The sequence below is a fragment of the Diadema antillarum genome, unplaced genomic scaffold (genome assembly GCF_040938485.1).
Source record: "Diadema antillarum isolate AM-2024a unplaced genomic scaffold, OU_Dant_1.0 seq00002046_RagTag, whole genome shotgun sequence".
Taxonomy (NCBI): Eukaryota; Metazoa; Echinodermata; class Echinoidea; order Diadematoida; family Diadematidae; genus Diadema; species Diadema antillarum.
Genome location: NW_027272696.1, coordinates 268,431 through 292,553, shown reverse-complemented (window position 1 = coordinate 292,553; position 24,123 = coordinate 268,431). Strand labels below are relative to the sequence as shown.

Genomic DNA, 24,123 nt, shown 5'->3' with positions numbered 1-24,123 from the left:
ATGTATCTCAAGTACTGCTGTCATCATTGCTATTATTGTGTGTTGTTGTAACTTTCTTTTTAACTTCTGCTGCTCATATTAGGTGAAGTTGTATTTTTAGTAGCAGTAGTGCCTACTAAGCTGCCATGCAAGCGCACCACCTGTGAAAAATGTCTCAAGATATGGATCCAAATCTTGAATACTATATTATTTTTTCACTCTACCACCTCATTAAACCCCTCTCTTCCTCCCCACCCCACCCCCCCAAAAAAAAATAACCCCCAGCAAACTGCTTCATTTCCTCATTCAGAGCTATGTCTCAATCACCCATTTGTTTAATATATTCAAATTCTGTGCACTAAATATTGCCATAGTACCCACAAACCTTGCCATAGGCTTGCCCGACCTAGCAACAAATGACAGATGCTAAGTGGAATTCCTGCCTAAGAAACTTGATTTGAGCAAGTAGGTGAATAAAATGGTTCTTTGCAAGGCTGAGGGGAAAGAAACATCTATGAATTTTAATACATGACAGGTATGGTCTATTCCATGAATACCCTGGGTGAGATGGCACATTATTTGTCCAAATGTAGCAAAATGCTATAACCATTAAATTATTGATGATCTCATTTTACACACATCTAAATTGCATATTTTCCCCTCGTGTTAACTCTAGTGCCAGCGGAGGAGAACTTCATCAGTATTGCGTGGCCGATAAGGAAGATGGATTCTGCGAGCGTGATGTCGTCAGACTGCTGCACCAGATCATAGAGGGCGTACACTACCTTCACAAGCAGAACATTGCCCATTTAGACCTCAAGGTAAGAGGACACACCCCTTTCCTCAACCCTTCTTCCTCCTCCTCCTCCTCCTCCTCCTCCTCCTCCTCCTCCTCCTCCATCCTCCTTCTTCTCCTCCTTTGCAGACACAGGAGCAAATACCAGTACCAATACCAGCAAGAGTGAAATTGAGGAATTATCTTTGTAGTTGTACTTTCCTCTGTAACCAATTTTCCAAAGATGATACCAATTGTTGTCAAACCAATGTTCGTGTGTAACACAAGTGTATCAAAAAAGTTGTTCATTTGACTGAATTGAGTTGGTTTGCTCGCCCGACAGGCAACAGACATTGCGTGGCTTCAAATTCCTCACTTGGGGACCCCCGTGTGTCCCCGAGACCCCCGTGTGTCCCCGAGCGTGGCGTTCGTCCACATTTTTGCATGTCTGGGGGATTCGCGGCCGGGCTTAAAATTGCCAATGATTGAAGACTTGTTCGTGTTTAAACAGACACGGTACTATAACTGCCAGTCGCACAATAGCCCCAAGGTACATGTAGGCTTGAAGGGTGTAGCACATCTCTATAAAAATATCCATGTGTTTTTTAGGCTCACCAAAAAACTGGACCCCTTCCAATATAGAGAACGCTCTTGCTTCAAGACTTGATTTTGATATTTAGTTTTGCGCAAGTCTTGTGCGATGACCCCCCCCCCCCCCCACCTCATTGCACAATGCTATTCAGTAGGAAGCTGCTATCACATGATGAAGACTGCAAGGATGCTGGGAAATTGGCAATCAGCTTCAAGTGGCCAGGGACGCAGGGAAGGGGGCCCGTGTGCCTCATTGCTCTCCCCCTCCCCCCCCCCCCTTACTCCTCTGTGATTGGTCACCAGGGGGCATTTCATGAAGCGTTTTGGTCGGATATCTTTCTGACAAACTGTTACAAGCTACTAAGATCGTTGCATCTGATTGGCTAAGAGCAAATTTGTCCGACAACTTTGTCGCACAAAATGCTTCATGAAATGCCCCCCTGGTCTCTACTCCTGCCTCCCAGAGCCTGAAAAAAAAAAGAGGGGGGGGGGGACCTCTGTGCACTCTTTAATAAAGTAACCCCGTTGCTGCCAAAGGCAATAATTATCATGTATGTTGCCAGGGCATATTTGAGGCAGTGGCTCAAAGGGGGTTCAACTATTGAACCAATAAGACACACGATTTACAAGATGATAGTAATGTGATCCACTAATATGCTGCAGATAACTCAAGAATCCCTGTAAGCTCTTGCTCAGTAGCCCAAGCCAGTTACCACCGAAGAATGAGTTAATAAATTAAACTTTACTTCAAGAGTGAGTATAGAAAAGAAGACAAGCACTACAAAACTTCTTCAATTTGTATGATAGGATCATACAGATCCAGCTTTTAGCTTCTCACAATGTAAAAAGTTTGATACAAGTTTCCCCGAGGCCCGAATACACTCACATGAGAAAAGTGGCTTCGCAATCCCCTTTTAATTTTAGCCAGTAGATTGGGTCAACTTCTATTAATTACTTTCCTGTGATTAGCAGGTACTTTCTTTCTCTTTTGCCTTTTTTTTTTTTTTGTTGAGGTGATGAGTTATAGGCAAATGTGCGATAGAAGAATAAAAGCACTTGTGAAGTGTTTCCTCATGATTTTAAGCTGATTCCCTGACATCATAATAGGGTTTCAGTGCATTTTTTTTTCACTATGCTTTAATAGCTACTTTATCTGCAATGTTTTTGTGTGCAGTGAGGGATTCACAAACCTCTGATAGAAGTCGTCCTTCAAGCTCATGGCGCCTATCCAAAATTTGCTTTCCTTCAGATGAGCCAAGTTTAAGAGGCATTTGACAAATTATTGAAAAATGTTCAAATCACTTCATTGATTGTCTCTACAAATATGATAATTGCAGTGTACTGCAAATAGTACCAAGAATTCTTAGGCAAGCTCTGAAGTAGAAGTGGCCCCATGTAAATCTTGTGTCCAAAATCATTTTGTTTCACATAAAGAATTTTGATTATAAGGCCGAATTGAAAACATTAATGCAGCGTTTGTAACACTGGGATCTTTTTAGCCTGTCATTGAGAAACGGCTTCGACCAATTAGTGTGGTTGACAACCCGCGTTAATTGGTTACGTACGAAGAAGGCTTAATGAATTCGGCAGCGACGGCGAATTGACGTAATGATAAACTTGTAACCAAGCCAAGGGGATGAGTTGCAGCGACAGGATGCTGCGTGACACGAGCGTGCCGCCTTATCGTTGCGGGGAATCAACGGAACGCCTACTTTTTACAAGCTTGTCTCAGAGATTGGACTTGAGCCGAACGAAAATCCCAGAGTTCCTCTAAATTTAGGGAGCTGTGCGTGACACGGCTGTCTTTCATTGTCTGATTTCGTCAACAGGACAAGTTTAAATGCCATTTTTATTGATTCCTTTTCTCTCTTTCTTGAGGTATTACCATGTTTTGTAGAGGGTGTGTCACCAAGTTTGTATCTGTCCAACTAAATATCAGCATATTTATCAGGAAAGTATTCTATTCTTTTAGGATTACCTTCAGAAACTTTGGATGGTATTACTATCAAACATCATAGTCATAATAGAGTTGCCATGGGAAACAGGATATGGGATATTACCTCATGGGAGCTGCTGCCAGTGCATCACCAATGGAAAGTGTTTTGTAAAGCAGTTAGAAGTCATGGACAAGAATAAAGTAGTATTAAAGTTGTGAAGAAACATTCAAGATATCTGAATGTGGGTGTAGAAGATCTGAGGTGGTTGGGGGGGGGGGGGGGGGCTGGAAAAGAGGGAAATGCCACAGCATGCGCAGATTGTACATAGCAGTGTACTGTAGATAAAGTGTTGACCCATATCTTTCAAAAGAGCAAATGGGGGACTTTAGCCTTGCCCGGGACATTATTTGTGTCAACTTTGCAGAGTGTGATTTTGTGCTGGATATATTTAGAATGCTCCAGCCCTAAAATGGAAGAGGAAAAAAGAGGGGGAAGGAGGCGGCTATCCTTTTGAAGAGCAAACAAGTCATATCCAATTTTCACCAGGGATTCCTGTAATGGCCCTAGACTTGCCAAACTTCATTTTGAAGCCCACTTATCATAACCAATTCCCAGTCGAGGGGCAGAAACCCTCTTTAGGCAAGTAAGCGCTGACAATTTTTCAACAAAGTAACTTCGGAACCACTGGCATATCAAGTTGTTTTTATGTTAGAACCTTCAAGTTTGTGACACTTGGACTGTTGCCCTTCAAAGCCCAAACATGGTTTAACCCATTCCATACTGAATTCTCAAATGCCCATAGACTTAATACGCAGACCCAACAGTTATTAAAGGACAAGTTCACCTTCATATACCTGTGGATTGAGTGAATGAAACAATATCAGTAGAACACATCAGTGAAAGTTTGTGGAAAATCGGACAATCTGTTCAAAAGTTATGGATTTTTAAAGTATCTGTGCAGTTACTGCTGGATGAGAAGACTACTACATTGTATGATGTCATATGCGTACAACAACATAAAGAAAATAAAAAGAGAATTTCACAAAATTTTACTTAAAAAAAACCAAAGTGTTACATTTCCTCAACTTGTCACAGACGTATGTTTAGGGTAATATTATTCCCCTTGCTTTCTGAAAGAGGGAAGTCAAAAGACCTTTTATTACGCGAGGAAAGTGAAAATATGTTGAATTTTCTTTATATTTTCTTTATATCGTTGTACTCATGTGACATCACAAGCTATGGTGGTCTTCTCATCCAGCCTTCAGTGAGCAGAAACTTCAAAGGTTCATAATTTTTGAACAGATTGTCTGATTTTCCTCAAACTTTCACTGATGTGTTTTACTAATGTTCCTGCTTTCACTCAACCCACATGTCTGTGAAGGTGAACTTGTCCTTCAAATCAAGTCACTTTTAAATAGTGGATTGTATTAGTCCCACATACCCGTAACCATGTTGGTCACTCTTCAGAGTGCAAGACAATCCACATGCTGTCATGATTTCATCATGATGCCTGTTTATTACCATCTTCAAGAAATTAAATATGTGGATGGTTGTAGCTGAAGTTGAACAGTAATGCCAACAGATCCAAAATGTAGTCTTCAGATGGAATTTTTTAGGAGATCGGGAGCGCTTTATAATGGGGCTTCTACCCGTGAAGAGGGTAAAAATGCTGTAATTGTATTAAAGAATGGAAGGAATTATAGTACACAATGTCAAGCCAAATATTCAAATGGAATTGAAATTGATCCTAGTTTTGGCATGAGCTATTTTAAGATACCAAATGCCCTCAGTAGACTGTAGAGGATCGTTTCTAATTCGGAGTGTGCAGGGAAGACTGCCACTAGCGCCTCTTCATAAAGCAATACCGGCTTGTCTTTGCATTCCTGATGCTTTCCGAGTCAGTGACTTTGGCGTTGAGGTGACGATAAATGAAATGTGATGATGGTTGGATGAATGCGTCAAGGTTCCTTTGTTTTGAAGAAAGTGCCTTGTTGATGATTTCTATCTGTCCTATCGTTGATTTTGTTTTCCTGTCACCCCAGAAATATTTGTCTGGTATGCAGTAGATCCAGATCTTCTGCAAATTCTTCTGCCTTTTATATTGATCTTTAGCCAAGCAGAGAGCAGAGCACTGCAATGTTTTATGCTGTGGGCCAACAACACTGTCACTGGCATTTTGGAGTGCAAACCCTCTCCCTCATGTCATGTTGGTGCCCTGAAATATGCAAGAGATTTCCTTTTTTTCAGTGATTTATTGTTACTGAACATTTTAAAAACCCTGAAGGATGATTTTCCCCTTTCTAAAAGTATGTGATGAACTGTCATATATCTGCTTTAATCCTTTTTCCCTCTTTTACCAAGTATCAACAAAGTATTCCTTGACCATTCAGAGTGAATATTGACAAAACTGGCGTGTCAAATTGCAAGCACTCAATCAATGGGCAAAGGCAGACCCTGAACGAGCTCGCTGGACGGTGATGAAAGAAATCTGGCGAGAAGTGACTGATTGTCCGAGTGGTCATCATTGTCATTCTTTATCACGGTCATGAATCCAATGGACTGGCCAGTTTAATCTTTGCAGTGCAAGGACAAAAAGCCAACAACAATGATTTGTTTCCATTTGACTAGAAGGGAGAGAGAGAGGGAGCGAGAGATTAATTCAGAAGTGGTCAAGCACATGTGATGTATGAAATTTCAGAGAAACGGGCATTTCTGTCATGAATGGATGCCGAAAAAGCTTGAATTGTATTGTCAAATAAGTTGAAAAAGAGTAGGAAATCAGTAACAAAGCTTCAAAAATTGCAAGAGAAAAAATACTGATGTGGAGAATGATGTAAGCTCTATAAATACGCATTTGGAACTGGAGAGGAAGGACTTCTTGAATTGAACTTGAAATGTCCATTATGAATTCATAAATTGTCCATCATATCTTGTGTGATTAGGAGCAATTGTAAATTGTGATTTGATGAGCAAATATGTAGTTATTGTTTCTATTTTTTCTACATTTATTGTATTTCAATCTCCATGATTAGCAGAAATGTATCCACATAATAATTTCTATAGGTTGTTTTGTTGTCCTATCACTGGAAAATCTTGCAGGGTATGCGCACACCTGCTAGTATGATTAGCATCCCATAGGTCCATCCATTCACACACAAAAATTATCAGTTATAATATGACATCACATGTTCCCAACATAAATTTTTGGAAACTTATTTTGGGGCATGTGAGAATGAGCTTCATGACACTTTTCAATAAAGTCCAGTGGGATTTTTTTAGTATTTACTCTTTTCCCTCCCAAATATAGAAGTGAACTGTTTGTTGGTGACAATGTAGATCATTTTCTGATCTACTTAATGTGACCATGGATTTCACTTCCGTTAGGAAACATCTGGAAATTTAGTCTTGGATGAAAATGTAACAAACAAACAAAGGGGGCAGTCTCATTAGTTGTACACTCTGTGGATGACTTTCAAATACTAGCTTTACAATACAGCCTTGACATCAAACTGAAGAGATGAAAGATGAAAAAAAATCAGTCAAGTTTTTGACACACAGAAAAAAGGAGTCTTAAAGGGACTGTATAGTAGTGGTTGAGGTGGGGATTCATGTTTTGAACATTCATAAGTGAGATAATGAGAAACCTCTTATGACATATGAAAGAGCATGTGATTTTAAGAAGGATTTAATGTTTATTTGATGAAAATTGGTTTTCAAATGGCTGAGATATCCCCAAAAGTGATAATAATAAAAGGCGACATGCCCCACCTTTATTAGGATCTCTTTGTTTCACATTGTTTTTGAATATCTCAGCCATTTCAAAACCGATTTTCATCAAATAAACTTTTGATACCCCTTAGAATTGCATGCTCTTTGACATCTCATAGAGTGGTTTCTGAATATCTCGCAAAACATTAAAAGCTTAATCCTCACACCGTCCAGAACTGTACACACCCTTTAAATTTTCAGGCAATTAAAAAAAGAGTCATATTGTTATTCGAGTGTGAGATATTTGCCCTGTATACTTGAAGAAAGTTATTTTTGGGGAAAAGGAACTTATCATGGAGGGGGGTGGGAGGACAATCTCTAAGAGAAGAGTAGAGACAGACAGGACAGACAGACAGACAGACAGACAGACCTCTACAGACAGACAGACAAACAAACAGACTGACTGACTGACTGACTGACAGGCAGACAGAGAAGAAAATAGAGGAGAGAGAAAAAGATAAGGATGGATAGAAAGGGAGGGGACGGGACTGTTTGGCTGTCACCTTAGAATAAATGCCAGATGCCATTAATAGCAATGGCATGCTTTCACTCAGCAAAGTCTGCACAAGGCTTGCTGCCATAATTTCTGCTGTTAGAAAGACATTTATTTCTTTCCATAACTGTCCTGCTCTGTTAGAAGAGTTTCTGTTTCGCACAATTATATGTAATACTAGCTCTTATCCCAATGATTATTGACTTTATAATGATTAGTGATAGGCTCTGGATGGCATGCTTGATATCATGACTGTGCAGTTGGCCTGATAACATGAAATGTAAGATATCTCTTATACATGTAGCACAGTCAGTTTGTGTGAGGCTGCAGTTTGATTATTGAGGGAGATGAGGAGAGGGTGGCAAATTGTTATAAGGCGTGGTTGCGTTTTGGTGTATGTGACATCAACGTTGACATCCTCCTATCCTCATCTCATCTTTGGAGGAGGAATAGGAAAGCTGGGATGCGGTCTCCATCTCCCTTGAGCCATGATGATGAAGCTCGTTATGCTCCCGGTTGGAGCATCGCTGTATAAAATATTTTCTAGGGAAGAGTCCCGATCACGTCCACCCGACTGTCCAGTGTTGAATAGTCAGAAAGCTGTCTATAATGATTGCAGTAGTGATAGAGATGTTGGCCTCATTGTGTTGCCACGGTTGCTCATTTTAGAATGGTCAGTGGTATTTTTCCTTCCCTGTGGTTTGAGTCAGCCTGGCTGAGAATTGAGCGGAACTGCAATCACTGCTTCTTTGACAGCATACACAAAATCTTGTCATTGTTAGGCAGCGTTCGGCACATTCCTGTAGTTTTGTACAACCAAAGAATTATGGTTTGCCATAGAATTTGTGTCACATTGATCTGTTTGGCTTGCATGCCGTCTGGTGCGTGATGATGAGCTTCAACAAGGCTTTTCACGATGTGCACACGCTGAGTTTTTACGAGGATACCCTTTACTGTTTTCATTGTCCCAACTGGGAAGCTGTAAACTTTATCCGGGCTTTGAAATGCAATGTGCATGACTTTCATCGCACATGGTGGACCACATATAAAAGCTGCGATTGGTCGGTTGTGCTTTTGATGTGGAAGCCTCCTGCATTCTGTGAGAAATGCCTTGCTGAGATGTTAAGTCAAGAGTATAAAAGGAAAGAAAACACCATTATTTTCTTCTGTTCTTCCTGCATGTGGTTGTGCACGTGTTGTTATGTTTTTCCATTTTCCCATCCCCCTCCCCTCCTGCTATTAACCCACTGCAGTACACACGCTCGAGCAAAACAAGTCGCACTGAAAAGTTTGAATTGCAATTCAAGGCTCTGTTATTGGATGGGTCAATGATCGTGTCTCCTTGGGAAGAAGTCATCAATTTGTCACAATTGTCTTTTTGACCAGATCCTCTTCAAATCTGCCTCCACCTTACCCACCCACCCACCCCTCCAAAACTGATGTGAAAAGAACAATCTATGTCCTCTCAAAACCATGAAAGATTTCATGCCATTGTGCCACATTCTTGGACGAATTCTCCCCAAGCACTTTTTCCTTTGTAAGAAATCAAAGTTTGGATGAATAGACAGGGGCATCTCACCCCCTCCCCCTTGTCTTTCTACCCGCTCTTAAACTGGAGATACCTGATCATATTCTAGTCTACAGTTCAGGGATGTAACTTTCCTCGTAAAACTTACACCTGCTTTGTCTTTGCAGACACTCCTAAAATGGAGCTGCTGCAAATTTGTACATTTTACAACATGGCTGGTGAGGCTAGCAAGAGATGCACATTAAATTCTTGTAGTTGCGTAGCATCAGCACTGGTGACAGTGGATGTATCTATCTTTCTATCCCCTCAGTTTTTATTGCTCTATAATGTAAATATGTTATATCCTTCCTCCAATGCCAAATAATTTCCTCCTGTCTTTCATAGGGCTGAAGTGTGAGAATATAGAAGTCAGGATGGGAGAGTTTTTTTGTAATGCTTTTTGCTCCCCCTCATGTCAGTTCTCTTTCTCTTTCCTATTCTTCCACCCATCTCCTCCTTAGCCCATCCACCTCTCACATCCCTTCTGTTCTCATCCATCCCTCATCACTTGTACTTCTCTCCATCTCAGACCCATCCCCCTACACCTCCACTGCTTCTCTAGCCCCCATCCCTATTCTCTCCACCCATAACCCCCATCCATTTCCTTGTCCATGTTCCTCTGACTCTACGGCTCTGTATCCTGTATTCCTCCCCCTACCCTTCCTTCCCCTCCCCTCCATCTGTCTTTGCTCACCTCCCTAGCTTCCATTCTTGTGTTCATTTTGATAAATCTTAAGTTTGAGAAACAGAAATGTGATAGCTGTATGTCGTTGCAGGCTTGAGACCAGCAGACAAAAGGATTGAAAAGAAAAACTATCTTCATTAGGATGATAGGAGCCAGGGTACCCTCTTTGTGTTTGTGTATGTGTATGTGTGTGTGTTTTGTGTGTGTGTGTGTGTGTGTGTGTGTGTGTGTGTGTTTGTGTGATACACACAACATACCACAAAAGGATGGGTAGTAGGGAAGTCGTAATAGCCATTGATTTATGAAGCAAATTCAGCAGCGAGCATTTTCTTGCACGTGAGAGAGACCAAATTCCCAGTGAAAAGCCCTGGCTGTGAGGCGCTTCCCTTGTCCCCCGGAAACCCATCAAGCTCCACAGAGAAGAGCTCCTCTGATTGGGTTGCGTTGGTTCAGGGAAACCTGTAGACATGAGCTCTTTATTCCAAATGATTAATGATGCCGCCTAGGTTGCCATTATGCCGGGTTGTGTCATTTCGGTTTTCCTTTTCTTTCTTTACAAACTTCGTTAAGTCCAGGGAACTGGTAGGCATCTTCCATTTATAAATGTGTCCGGAAACGTGTGAGTTGGTGTGAAGTAGGAAGTGGATTGATAAGGAGGTAAGGAGGAGGGAGTTAACGAGATACTAGCCATTGGTCTGGAGTGAAACTAAGCTATAGGAGAGTGTACAGGAAGGTTTTAAGAGAATGTGATGATAAAATGCTGTTACTGACACACAGAAATGAGAATGGTGAGTGTTTAGAGGCATGGGTTTGCTGTTCCCCTTCAGATTTCAATCAGGGAAGACACTACAGGAATCGAGTCCAGGCAGATACAATTTGGAGACATTCTCTCCAAGTTGTTCACGTGGATCAAGACGTGATTGTCTCATGCAACGTGACGACAAATGTGCTCCTATGCTGCAAACATTAGACAAGCACTGCCATTGGTCACTCAGTCTGTGTGTCCAGACATCAGACAAGCGCTGCCATTGGTCACTCAGTCTGTGTGTCCAGTTGGTGTCCTTCACTGGCTGCAAGTGGACAAACCCCCTTGCCTGGTCTTTTTTTAAAGTGTGCATTGTATTTGTAAGTAGAGAGATCAGGATGAGATTACAAACTCCCAGCAGGGAGGAGCAGACGTGCCCACATTGTTCCGGCCTCCCCAGATTTTTATCCTCTCTTTGCAGATCTTTATCAAAAAGGATATTTGCAGCCCTTTATGGTATGCATTTACAATGGCCACAAAGGTATTTGATGTTAATGTCCCCGTTAAGGGGTGGGGGGGGGGGCATGTAGAGTATGATATTCTCTGAGAGGTGGGGTCTTCTCCAAGGAGGGCCTCTGCCCCACCCCCACCACCACCATCCACCAAATTTCATCTTCAAAGCTAAGAAGATGACAACACAGGAGCCATAAGCAATAGAACATTTCATCTAATTGCTTTTCCTATTAAACATATGGTAGTAAATTTAAGGTAGCATTTATGGAAAACATTAGATTGCATGTTGAATACAAATCTTACCTGTTCTAAACATACCTTAAAAGGGAAGGGGGGGGGGGGGAGAGGACTATGTTGAAACTGTTTACTGGTTGACACTCTGTTTTGCAACCTTTGAAGGCAATGCCTATGTGCCCACTGACCAGACTGGGCTGCCTGTGAACGAGACTTTTCGTCATTTGTGCCAAAATGCAGTCGTTATCTCTGGTACCAGTTAGTGCTGTGGCCATTAACGGTCGGACAAATGGCGGGTTGGACGGCCAGGCGTAATTACGGAGAAGGAAAGAAAGGGAAAACAGTCCCCACCCCTCCCCCACCCCCAACAATCTGTTTCCTTCACGTTGTTTGTCACGCGGTGATCTGCTTTCTCCGACCCTGCCAGACTCAATTTCATTGTCCAAATTGACGGCTCTTTCTAGACTGCTGTCACCCGTCCAAGCCTGTAGGTCTATTTGCATACCCACCTGATTCTAAAGAAAACAAAACAAGAAGACATAGTCATTGTACAGTGGCATTTTACTTAGGTTAATGTCTCGATGCATGAGTTTTGTTGTTGGCTAATTGTATGTCAGAGTCATATGGTATCGCCAGGTACATCACATGAATTCATTGTGAGCAGGTGCTCTCTGGAGATTTCACGATGATCAAGCTTACGCCCAACTCCTAACACGACTCCAAAATCCTCTTAGTAACCAGGAGGGAGGCATGATCCCCGCCTCCATACATTTTGTCCGTGGTAAAGCCTCCATGGCATGCCATCCCTCCCCCTACCCCACTCATTCTAAAGGTTGTATGAAGAGTCCTGGGCAAAGAGAGATTTTCTGAGAAATATGGTGAGTAGCAGATCCTAAAAGGGTGGATGATAGGGCTCAATTAATCCAACCCAGGTCAGCTTAGTATACAAGTTCCCTCTTACCTCAATAACATAGCGACCATTATCATCACTTCTTGTTTGCTTTGTGGTAAGCCATTTACTAATTTAAATCCCCAGACTTGGGGGGGGGGGGATATGAATCAGTAGGTATTGAACAGTCTGTGTGGGTCCCGATTATGTGCCATTCGTAGATTTGGATGATGAAAAAGAAGATGATTGGGGGGGGGGGGGGTGATGATGTAGCCAGACACATGTAATATTGTGAAGTACAGTTTTATTTTAACATGGCTGTAAACATTTACTTTACCTAAAAACTTTTAATCTTGAGTGCGATCTAGCGGGTCGACAGGCTGATGACGTTAGCACTTGTATCTGATTCATCCCCAATGAAGATGTGTCATGCACATGTACCTAAAGGATCTTAAGAGACTCTGAAAAGGTCATACAAAGGATACAGCTCTAAAGGAGTCTCTGTCACAATGCACTTTAACGTGTGTTCTACTTTCTTCAGTACCAGAAAAGAGAACTTTTTGCACATTTTTTTCTCACTATTAAAGAGAGAAGAGACCCCTTGAGAAAGAAAGAACTCATTTTTGTCATATGTAAACGCAGTGAACAGCAGTCAAACTTTTATGAAAAATTAAGTCTATACATTAACAGGAAAAGTTACTGCCTCATTTGTACTTAAGATCTCCGATGTAATCGCATGATATCACATCGTACCTTCCTTCTCAAAAGGCTTTTCCTGGTCACAAGGTCCCGACATCTCCCAGGGAGTGGTCCTTGCTGAGCTTGGTGGCATTTCTATTGGCATCTGCAGCACACTTAAAACCATGTTCAGTGAAAGGGAGAACTAAATAGTTGGATGGAATGGATATCCCCAAATTGATTTGGACTCTGTGCTTTCAGCTTTAGATGTAATGACAAGGCTTTCATGCCATGCAGATGATGAGGTGGTTTTGTGTTTTGCTTCATGAATGGATCTTTCTGAGAAAGGAAACAAGAGAAAGAAGGAGCAGGAAATAGAGAGCCAAAGAAGTTTGTAGCACTTTCATAAAAGGCAGGATAACTAGGACATTGTGCTGTAAAGAGGAACATAGCAAAGGTTTCGCAAACAATAAGTGGCTGAAGGTTTCTGCAACTATTAGTTCTTGAAATTTTTTCAAGCTATCATTGTGTATGTCATATGAATGACAATGTGCTTGATGCTTTTGCTTTGTTGGATTTCCCAGTTTAACAAAGCACAGTATGAAAAAGAAGGAATGATTATCTGTAAATTGGCTAGGTGCTTCATTTTCTTGACTTTAGCTGCTTAGCAAGTTTGTTATGTCACATGGCTTACGGCGTGACCTTTGGAACTGAATATTGGCATAGTCTGGTTGGTATGGTATCTGTGCATTTGTTGGGGGGGGGGGGGGGGGGTGAGGGGGGTCTTTTTGAGAACCTGCATCTGTATGATAGTAAAGCTTGGGAGGATGAAGATGACGGTATAATGGCTCAGTCATTTTTTTTTTCTAATTTTTTGGTATGAGCACCAGTCATTTTAAACTCTCCTCCTTTGCAACTGAGTGGGTCAGAACTAGTCTTAGGACTCCGGAATGCCCAGGCCAATTTAATGACTGAAAAATGTATAGTTATTTGCATGATAATGAAATTCTAATTCTGGTAGCAATACAAATACACACATATAATATACACATTAATTGCCAACATTGAATTTGCCATGTGCCATGATATTTAATGTTTGCGCAAACTGCCTGTACGTAGAAAGAAGGTCAATTGCTGGATATGATATGCCAAAGGCTTATTTGAACAAAAACAAACTTATCCTGGATGGATTCAATACACAGACCGTTTTTATCAACAGACAAGGTTGTGATGTCTGCTTTGAACATGTTTGATAGCCTGAAATCCAAGTTAGATAGGGAAAAAAAGGCATTTTAGGAAATATCAGAAGATTTCTTGGTACATGTTTGATTAATTACACGACATCAAGGATTCTCAGATTGATGAGCCTTTCAAACAAGCCCTCCCCCCCCCCCCCCCACCACCTTTAGAAGCAGAAAGGGAACAATTTTGTGCCCTTACAACAGCTATTGTTGAACCGCTATGAAAACATAATTAAAAAATAATGGTCAAGGGACCTTACAAGTAATCATTTCTCAATATCAAGCAACTTCCTTTTTATGCGGCAAACTGTAAATCACAAAGTCATTCTGAGTGGATAAATTTGATGGTAAGTGTGCATGAACTGGGACCTCTCCAAACAAAAAATCAAGGAGGGGGGAAAGAGGCTGGAGCGGGGGGGGGGGGGGGGGGGGGGGAATGAGACTAGAGGTATGAAGAAGGATCAAAATGCTAAAATCCATGAGAAAATGCAAGTTGAAACAGTGGTCAGAAGGAGTGAGCCTTTCAAATCGGCCTTGGTGAGAATTTTTGTGCAGATATTTTTTTGTTTTGTTGTATATCTGTATTGTATCATTATGATTAATTCAATGCACCAGCATTTCTGAGGTGGGAAAATCAAAATATTCATATTTCTCAGTTTAGATTCATGAGTTGTTGAATGCCTTGGCTGTAAGGTAGCACAAAACTGTTGGCTCCAGGTACTTTTAACCCGTTGAGGACGGGCTGATTTTGCTACAACACGCATTTCCCATACGACACCCGCCCGAGTATACTCGGGACTCGTCCTCAATGGGTTAAGAGAGCGTGCCTTCTTTTTCTCCGTCTTTGCCATAATGTTACAATGCTGATGGAGAGAAATGAATGCTCTGACAACTGTTGTCGAGACACAGTACCAGGGCAGCACCAGGGACATACTGTCTTTGCTGTGGGAATGATGATAAATGTATGTTGGTGTTCACAAAAGGGGCACAATGAAAAATAACTTTGTGTCACTCTTTTTTTTTTCCAGAGTTGACCTGATATGATGGATATATTTTCTATGACCTATCACACACTGACTTTTGACCGATGAGTCCCCTGTTTGTTGCAGCCTAGCCAACAAAAAAGAAAAAAAAAAAGGAGAAGAAGAAAAGTTTAAACTCAGTTAATCTGTCAACTTCTTATTTGACTCGTGACAAGAATTGGGTAGATTCCATTTTTTTTTTTACTTCTCTACCAGTATGGAGTGATGATGCCTATAGATTTTGAAGTAATTTGTTTTGTTTTTATTCATCTGTATATTATTTTTTTCTCCCCCAAGAAAGTAGTTGTAATCTATCCTGCTGTTGACTTGTTTAGTGGCACAAGGTTCCTTCCGTTGGGAACACAAATGACATTTCTGGCATTTCTCCCATCCATCACATCCATTTTGTAACTTCCACCCCCCCCCCCCCCCCCTTCACTCTCTCTTAGCTCCTGTTCGGTTTCTCCAGGGGGAGTTTCACATGATCTAGCCCAGGGGTGGATGGAGGAACCTCCTCCCTGGGCCAAGCTCAGCTGAGAGAGGTCTTCTTGGGGCCATTCATTGTAAGGGAATGAACCCAGAGCTCCTGTAGTGATGTCTAGGGGTTTTGGCTGGAGCTGCTGCTTCCAAGGGAACCATGGAGCTATAGGACCAGAATGACGTTATTGACATGATCTTAAAATGGTTGCTGTTTGAAAATGTATTTTTTTATGCCTCCGCCCGAAGGGTGATGGAGGCATTATTTTTTACAAAAGGGTAGGGGACTGAGGAGTTTGGTTGTTATGTTTGTTTGTTTGTTGTTGTTTTTTTGGGGGGGAGGGGGGAGGGATGGTTGAAAGAAAGGAAGCTGTTTGGTTTGAGATATTATAGCAATTTGTGTTGTAGTGCAGGCACGCAAAGATCACTCTTCATTGATTGAGAAGTTTGATTCAAGTGTTATGACACCATTACCTTTCAAAACCACCACTTAAATCACCCAAATCACTTTAGTCACTTCAATCACAAATACATCAATATGAGCATCCATTTTATCTGTGTAGACATAGGCCTACATACGTACAGCATGAACATACCCATGCAAAGAATGAAATGTGGAGATTCATCATGCACTGCACAGGGAATATTTTTAGAACACATTATCTGCACTTTTCCTCTCGAAAACATGTTTGTTGCGAGCTTTTCTCTAGGGCTTTGCCTGAGCTGCCCTCATGCTCAGCTAGAATAGCCAAAGATTTCCCCATTTCTTCCCTCACCCCTAGGAGGCCTCCTGCCATACAATACTCACTCTCCCTTCGTCTTTACAAAGAGGATTTCCCGCCTCCTCCCCCCCCCCCCCCCAAGTGGGTCCTTCAAGTACCCATCAATTAGGATAATGGAAAACAAAAAACTGGAGTGGTCTTGTGTGTTGTAGTTATTAGAGGACATCTTGATCTCCCTGGCAGTGCAGAGTCATCCGGCCAGACTAGGGGAGCTTTCACACTTTCAGATAACTGGCGTGTAAATGTCTTTATAAACATATTTAAGGCTGATTTAGTATTTATTTACAGTAGGCTGAATGCAAACTTGAATTATGTTTCTCCTAAATCTATACGGATTGTATATCAAATCCTATATCTGCTCTAGTCCCAAGATGTTTTTGAACCAAGGTGTGCTCAGTTGTTGGTGTTTGCTTGCAAAACAGACCTGTTTCAGAAATGTGATTACAATCAAGTTCTGTGTCAGTGTGAAAGGCCTCCTTGCTTGTTTCCCCCCTCCCTCTTTTTAGTTCTTAGGGGCTGAGTTGTGAAATAGGAGGAAGGACGGACTACATTAAGCATCTTGTTTGAATGGCAGTTTAGTGAAAAAGGAAGTACATGGCACTTTCGCCGCTTTCGATTGTCTTGGCACCCTGTGAACCAGGAAAGCATCTTTCAACCTGGAATATTGTTGACAGCTGTGTAGGCAAAATCTTCTGCAGTTACAGGGAAAGATGTTCTTTGTGCTGTTAAAGCAAATGTGTAGGCATCACCAGAGATGGATTTTGATTCAACAGTATCACCAAATAGTTGAGCAATTCCTACCAGGGTTTCCATGAAAAGGGTAAATAAAATATTGTGTATGTACTGCTTGTAGTTCTACTACAAGCTGAGCACAAGTACCGTCCCTGTGAACCGAATACCAAGCAAAATAGCGATGAATGTTTTAGGCTCCTGGGGGGCATTTCATGAAGCAGTTTGGTCGGATATTTTTCTGACAAAATGTTACAAGCTACTGAAATCCTTGCATCTGATTGGCTGAGAGCAAATTTGTCTGACAATGTTGTCGGACAGAATGCTTCATGAAATGCCCCCCCCCCCCCCCCCCCCGGCTTATTTCAGGGCATTAATGGATAGTGTAAGCTGATGATTGTAGGAGCACCATGCTAAGCTATCTGGAGGTTTTGATGGGGTGGAGGGAAAGGGGGTAGGGGCTTCCCCAAGTTGTGTAATATTTTATGACAGTCCTTCCAAAATTCAAAGCAAACATTTCAATGTCAATAAATGTTTCAGAGAATGGGAAAACTGCGCCCAAAGTCAGATCAGTCATGTTGCAAACACACTGGATGTACTGAAAACCTGTGGAAACATTCCAAAAGTGATAAAATGGAATTATGATATATGGGAGCAGTTGGTCATTGTATCTCATGCATAATCCATGTCTGGTCTCGGGCAAGAGTGGGGAGGTTCATATCAGTATTTCTGAAAAATTGTTAAGTGCTGGGGTTCACTGGTTGTTGGCCAACATGCGACATAGTGGACAAATGTTGTATCATGAGCATATTAAATGCGGTATGAAAATACACAAATAGAAATGTGTGTATTGAGTGCATGCATTTTCTAGAACTAAATAGGCCTATATTTTCTGTGCAAGCATGAAGGTTATCATGCTTTGTGGGATTAGGCCAACCTCTTGATGACAGTGTAGCAGATACCACCATGCATATAACTGTTGTCTCAGACCATGCCATTGATATGTGTTTTGTGTTTAGTCCGGAAAGCAGGACTAAAACTGAGAATGACCAATGGTTGTATCCACCCACGTTGGGCTGTGTGTGTATTGTTTGCGTGGGCAAACGGATGGGAGATCTCCTCTCCGTTCCATACTCTTGTCACGCTCTGATATCCCAGATCAAACTAATTGGGGGTGGCAGTTATGTAACTTCCCTCTTGATCTGCAACATGGAGGGACCTGTTTTTTCCCCTTTGTAGATGGCTTCAGTAACTTGGAAGATATGTATCGTACAAATACATATGCAAAAGAGGAAGACTGAAGCTAGTATTATTATCTGCAGAACTTTCCTATAATCTCGATAGATATTGAATGCTTTTGATAACAAAAGGAAATATTCCTTCTTCCGTTCTTCCCTCAATCTCTCTCTTTTCCTCTCAATTTCACTCTTTCTCTTTATTGTTTTCTTCGTCAAGGAAGAAGAGCCATCCAAACTATAAAATTGATGAGCCAGTTTAAACAATGTATTGAGTGTGGCATCCTATAAAGTTCCAAAACAAAAAATGAAAAAAATTCTTCAGCTTCCGTCCTGTATTTCTCTCTTTGCTCCTTTGATCCTATTCTCCCTTTTTCCTCTTCCTTGTCCTCTTCCTCATCTTCTCTTCCTCTTTCTCATTCTGCCCAAATTCCTCTGCATCCTCATCGGTCATCATCCTTACTTTCATCTCCTTCCTCAGTCGCTCGTCCTGGCTGACATGTGTACCGCTACAAAACATTACACATGAGCCCCTGTTCTCGCTTACATGCGCTGTTTATTTTCCCAAAGTCGTATAACCCAGCACACGGCCATTTCAGCGGTGACCTACCCTTGACATTGCCTCCATTAAATTTTGACTGGAAAGTACATTTCTCTTCCCCCCTTCTGCAAGTGCAAGTGCCAAAGCCGCCAGAGAGTGGATGCAGTTGTTTCCGCTGGGACTATTAAGGTGACCCCTTGCAGAGAGGCGGGGTGTTTCCTCCTCAAGACTTATTCTCTGGAGTTGCAATTGCAGGGGGAAATTTTTTGGCGTTCATGGTTTCTCTCAATCAGCAAGGGAAACGTCTGCTGGGCATGCCCCGCAAAAATGTTTGGAGAGATTAACAGTAAATTGGGAATTTCTGCGCAAGTGGATTTCTGATAAAATGCTATTGAGAGAGTAGCAAGCTGTTTTTGTGGCTGGAGTTCAAATATTGTAGTTTTATAGAGTTGCATTTGACTCCCAGAGCAATGTGGTCTTTGTTATTGTTGTTGTTGGGTTTTATTTTTGTTTGGGTGGAGGGGAGGGGTAGAGGGGGAAGAGGAAGGAATAGAGGGGGATTTATTTCTGGAACATGATGGTATTTCGGATAGAATGGGGCATTACTTGTGGCATTGTGGCAGGGAACGATTTAGCAGTGTAATGAAATAATATCCCAGTGTTGCCAAGAAAAGACAAAAGATATTCGAGCAGCAGAAGGGTTTCGCCTGCATGGTACACGAGATATTATCCCTCTGGAATTATCAACAACAACAACAACGACTGCAAAAAAGCCCCGATCTTACATTCATGAACAAATTGTATTGCTAGCCTAGTATTGTTCACAGGGAATGTTATTTTAAGGCCAAGTGAGTACCATTCATTGGTAAGCCCCTCTAATCGATCAAATTCAAATTGCTATGCATGTGTTTGGCCATGTGTTTGAGGTCTGTTCCTCTTTGGTCCCATGCCACCCCCACTCTGTCTGGGCCCAGTCTGGGTCCACTCAACAGGTCTGGCCCTCCCAGGGGTGCTGGCTGGCTGGCTTGGTGCCTCCATGCTGATGTGACCCCAATTAACCCTCACGCCAGCCACTGTCTCAAAGTGCCACCGCCTGGCTACCGCCATCACACATAACAGACTTATCTCTGACAATGAAGGGGTTAATGGCCTCCAGAGTGACTACCTCTTCCCCCCCCCTTTAGTCCCACATATAACAAATTAAGAGAAGCACATGTGGTAGGCAATTGTGCAGTGTAAGAGCACAGTTTGAGTTCATTCAATATCCCATGTTCTCACGGAGCATCTCAGCAGCTGTGGTTTGATTTATGGTTGAGCCTCAGATTCATCAGCAAGTTTTTAATTTCTGTGTTACCCAGGTTTCTCTCAGATTTCCCCCCCCCCCCATAGGGATCAATTAAATATGGTTGTTTTGTGTTTTATAAGTCATTGCGTGCAATATTTCTTTGATTAATGACTGATATCAGAATTATAGACCTTCAAGTCAACATGGCTGAATTCTAGAGGATTGTGACAAAGCTGTGTCCATAAACCTTCAATATCTGCCCTCCAAAAGTTGCACCATTTTTTGGTTATTCTCAAACGTGTATCAGGAATGAGGTCTGCATGTGTAGGCCTAATTCTATCACATTCTCTTTTTTTAAATGATAAATAAATTTTGTTTTTTAACACCCAGTGTCACTTTGCCATTCTCTTGTCTGCTATCATATGAGTATGTTGACTTCGGCATATACCAGCAATAAGGTAGCATCTCCCCAGTGCTGCCTCTATTACCCATAAAATGTTTGAAAATTGGTAAAACGTACCCTTGGCCGTCTGAATACTTCACTCTGACAATGAAATAGAACAATGTTTTGCTGAAAGTTGTTTGGCAACTCGGCTCCAACCGTTATTTCGAACATCAAGAGGAAAAGCGCATAAGGGAGTGCAATCTTTACAAAATGTGCATTAAGTTTAGTTGGACAATTTGACACAAGAGATCTTCCTGCTGAAAAGTCATCAGATTTTGCATACATTACTTACTTGTTCTCCCCATGGCCATCCTTTTGCAAAATGTGCAGCCAGCTGGCTGGCATGGCATCTGTTACGTCACAATCTGCTAGCAGCCAAATGTTGAGCCAATCATGCAGTGTTATGACGTTAGCAAAAACCTTGCAGTTTTGCTGTCGTAGTGTGTTCAAAGTTTGTGACTATCTGTGTTGCAGTATTAATGGAAAGAACACATTTGCACGATTTTGTATCTCGAAATGTTTCCCCGGATGTGAACGGGCTTCGTCACAGTTCAGACGGGAGAGCAATAAGGAGAATGCTACAGGTAGAGGGGGAAACTTCACCCACCTGTTCATAGAGGCAAGGAAAGGGAATTATGAGGACAAGGTCATCGTTGATCTTGATCACCGATTTCCTACAAAGGCATTTTGTTGGGGGAGGGGGTTGAGTGGTACTGTAATTCTCATGTTTTCTTTCCAACCCATCACAAAAAGAAAGAAGGAAAAAAAAATGAAGTCCCTGGAGGTACAGTGTATCACCGTAGTAAGACGGTCTCTGTAGGGTGTGCAAGGGGGGCTTCATGGGTGCGTAAAAAAGTTGGGTTTGCTTCCTCCCTCCCCCTCTTACCCCCTTCTTTTCTTCTTTTTTGCCTTGCAGCGGGTCAAGGGTAAGAGATTTTGAATAAGTGCAAGTAAGCTGACATGTTGAAAGGCATAATTTGCCTTTTCCTTTTTCTTGCTCTTTTTTTTTGTTTTTGTAAAGAGAAAGTACTTACCTACAAATACTCAGAATGATATTAAGTGAAAGAGCAAATAAGGCTCTTGACTTTTACATAGGAGATTCTTGGTTCAAGTCTTGCTTGGCACAGAGACCTCAGACAAAATGTTGAACCTTTTCATATCAAGTATTCTCCCAGCAGTGATGGGGGGGGGGGGGGGGGGGGGGGGGTAACAGTAATGTTAGAGCTCCATTGAAATAGTACGGAGCTGACGTTTCTATCATGAGATATGTAATGGCATGCTTGACATTGGCATGATCACATGATTATGGAATATCATTCTAGGTGCATAATGATTGTTTTTAGGTGTTCAGTGATTTGGATGTAATTAGCGTACTCAAATTTTGTTCAGGATTGCTCAGAGTTTGTCTGATAAGCCACAGCAAAAATGTAATATTTGACAGTGCTGTTATTTGAAACAATATCTGTTTCTTTTGTAGACAATCCACCCTATAGTCTGTATGGGTTTGAGTCACTTGTAGAAAAGAGTGTAAGAAAAAGAGAAAAAGAAATGTGAAAAAAAAAGTTGAGGGGATGGATGCGGTTCACTAGATATGGGGTCAGTAGTAGCTGTAGAGATCGAAATTATTGGATGACTAAAGTCTGTTTTCTTGCTTGCTCAACTTAAATCCTTCATTATCTTCACGAGGAAGCTTGTTAATCTGTGTGTCTGTTGTGTGTATGTGAGTGTGTCTGTGTGGGAGATGGAACAAGGGATTTTGCAGGAGCTTTTCTTCATGAGGATATATGCCAGGCATGTATGGACAATAGTTTTTATTTAGTGGTAATAGCAGGATAGCACTCAACATTCTTATTGAGTTATTTTCAATGCAAAGAAAGTTGGAACAGGAGTTGGGGCGGGGGGCAAGTTGGGACATGTGAGCATTTATAACTGCACCAATACTGAGAGTATTCTTGGTCTCTTGGTCTTACGGCTCGTTTTCCCCCGTGGCAAAAGTACATTCTCGTTTGGTGAAAGCTTTAGGGTTGACTGTTTGCCAATGGAGTGGCAATTAACTCAAGTGTACTGCATTTGGTCCCTCATTTTCCCATTTTTAATTGCTCTATTTGTGTTGAGAGTACATACACTCTTAATGAATTCTTCCTATAAGCACTATTAAAATACTTACAGGTGGGAGTTTTGTGGGGGTGGGAGTTTTTCAAAACTTGCATTATGTTCACTGTGTGTCTTTGTTAGAAAATTATCTGAATGTGGTCAATTTACATTGCCCACAGAAACTATACCAAGGTAAAATGTTAATGTCTTTGTCCCCATCATTTGCAAACTTTCGTAGGGATATACCATTTGACTGTAAGGTAAAATACACACCTCACCAGAACTCTTTGCTCCCCATCTCCCCCCCCCCCCCACTTCTCTCTAATGGATTTGAAATGTTCTCAAAGTTAAAAAGAGTAATCAGTCAACTAAATATAGGGCTTGAGCTAGAAGAATTAATATAAGAAGCAATATTTTTATATTATTTTCCTCTTGAGGCTCTAATGTAGTGCCCTAGACCTTGAACTCCTTGCAGCTGCCAGAGCTCCCCCAAGAAATCTGTTCTGCTATTTTTCCCTTTATTTCTTTTTTTTTTTTAATTTATCATTCATTCAATTTGGGGGTGCAACATGGGGTCAGGATGCTACACTAATACATAAAAGGCGCCTCCTTTTTTTGTTTTTCTTTTTTTTTGTGTCCCCCAAAGCTCCTTTCTACTACTCAATCCTTCAGCAGTGAGGGTTCGGACAACAGTGAGGGAAATATATGTAGAGGGAAAATATTTTACCCCCCCCCCCCCCCAAAAAAAAAGAAACACAGGAGAACAGAAGAAAGATCATGTATGTTATCAAACAAACAAAGTGTTATCTTTCTGTCTTTAGAGTACATTTTGCAGAATGCAAAATCTACAGCAACCACCATGATGGACATGGTGTAAAGAAATTATGATGTTATATGCTATATCTGGCCATAACATGGCTGTGTAATGTGGAAAAGGATATTTTGTTTTTAAAACTTCCACTAAGTTGGATGTCCTTAGGCAATATTTTTGTTGTTTTTGTTTGTCGTCTGAAGAGAGTGGGATGAGGACACTTGGATACTATGCAGTCATACAGTACATATTGTATGTCCTGGTTATATGAAGGTGAAAGAGCTCTAATATATTACATGTAATGCCATGATCAAAGAATGGATCACATACATGTAGGCCTACCTCTTCATCAGGATCTCATGTTATAAAAAGATGTTTACAGATAGCAATTCTTTGCTCGAATAGCAATATTTCTTGTAGCAACAGCCAATCAGGAAGCAAGATTATTGTCATTACCATGACACTTGCCATTGCAAAAAGAGTGAGCATCATAGCAACTGTCGATGCAATGAAGCCCAGGTGTTGTGGTGTAATGCTCTATTTCGCCCTCTCTTAACCCGTTGAGGACGGGCTGATTTTGCTACAACACACATCTCTCACAAACACC

General features: G+C 41.5%; 1 protein-coding gene across 1 annotated transcript in view; it reads left to right on the top strand.

Moving 5' to 3' along the window:
- Window positions 1-24,123, top strand: part of LOC139713746 (uncharacterized) — a 28,375-nt gene continuing 4,252 nt past the window's right edge. The window contains exons 1-2 of the mRNA XM_071625451.1: window positions 1-11; window positions 656-800. Coding sequence (XP_071481552.1) covers window positions 1-11; window positions 656-800 — 156 coding nt within the window. The remainder of the gene's footprint in view (window positions 12-655; window positions 801-24,123) is intronic.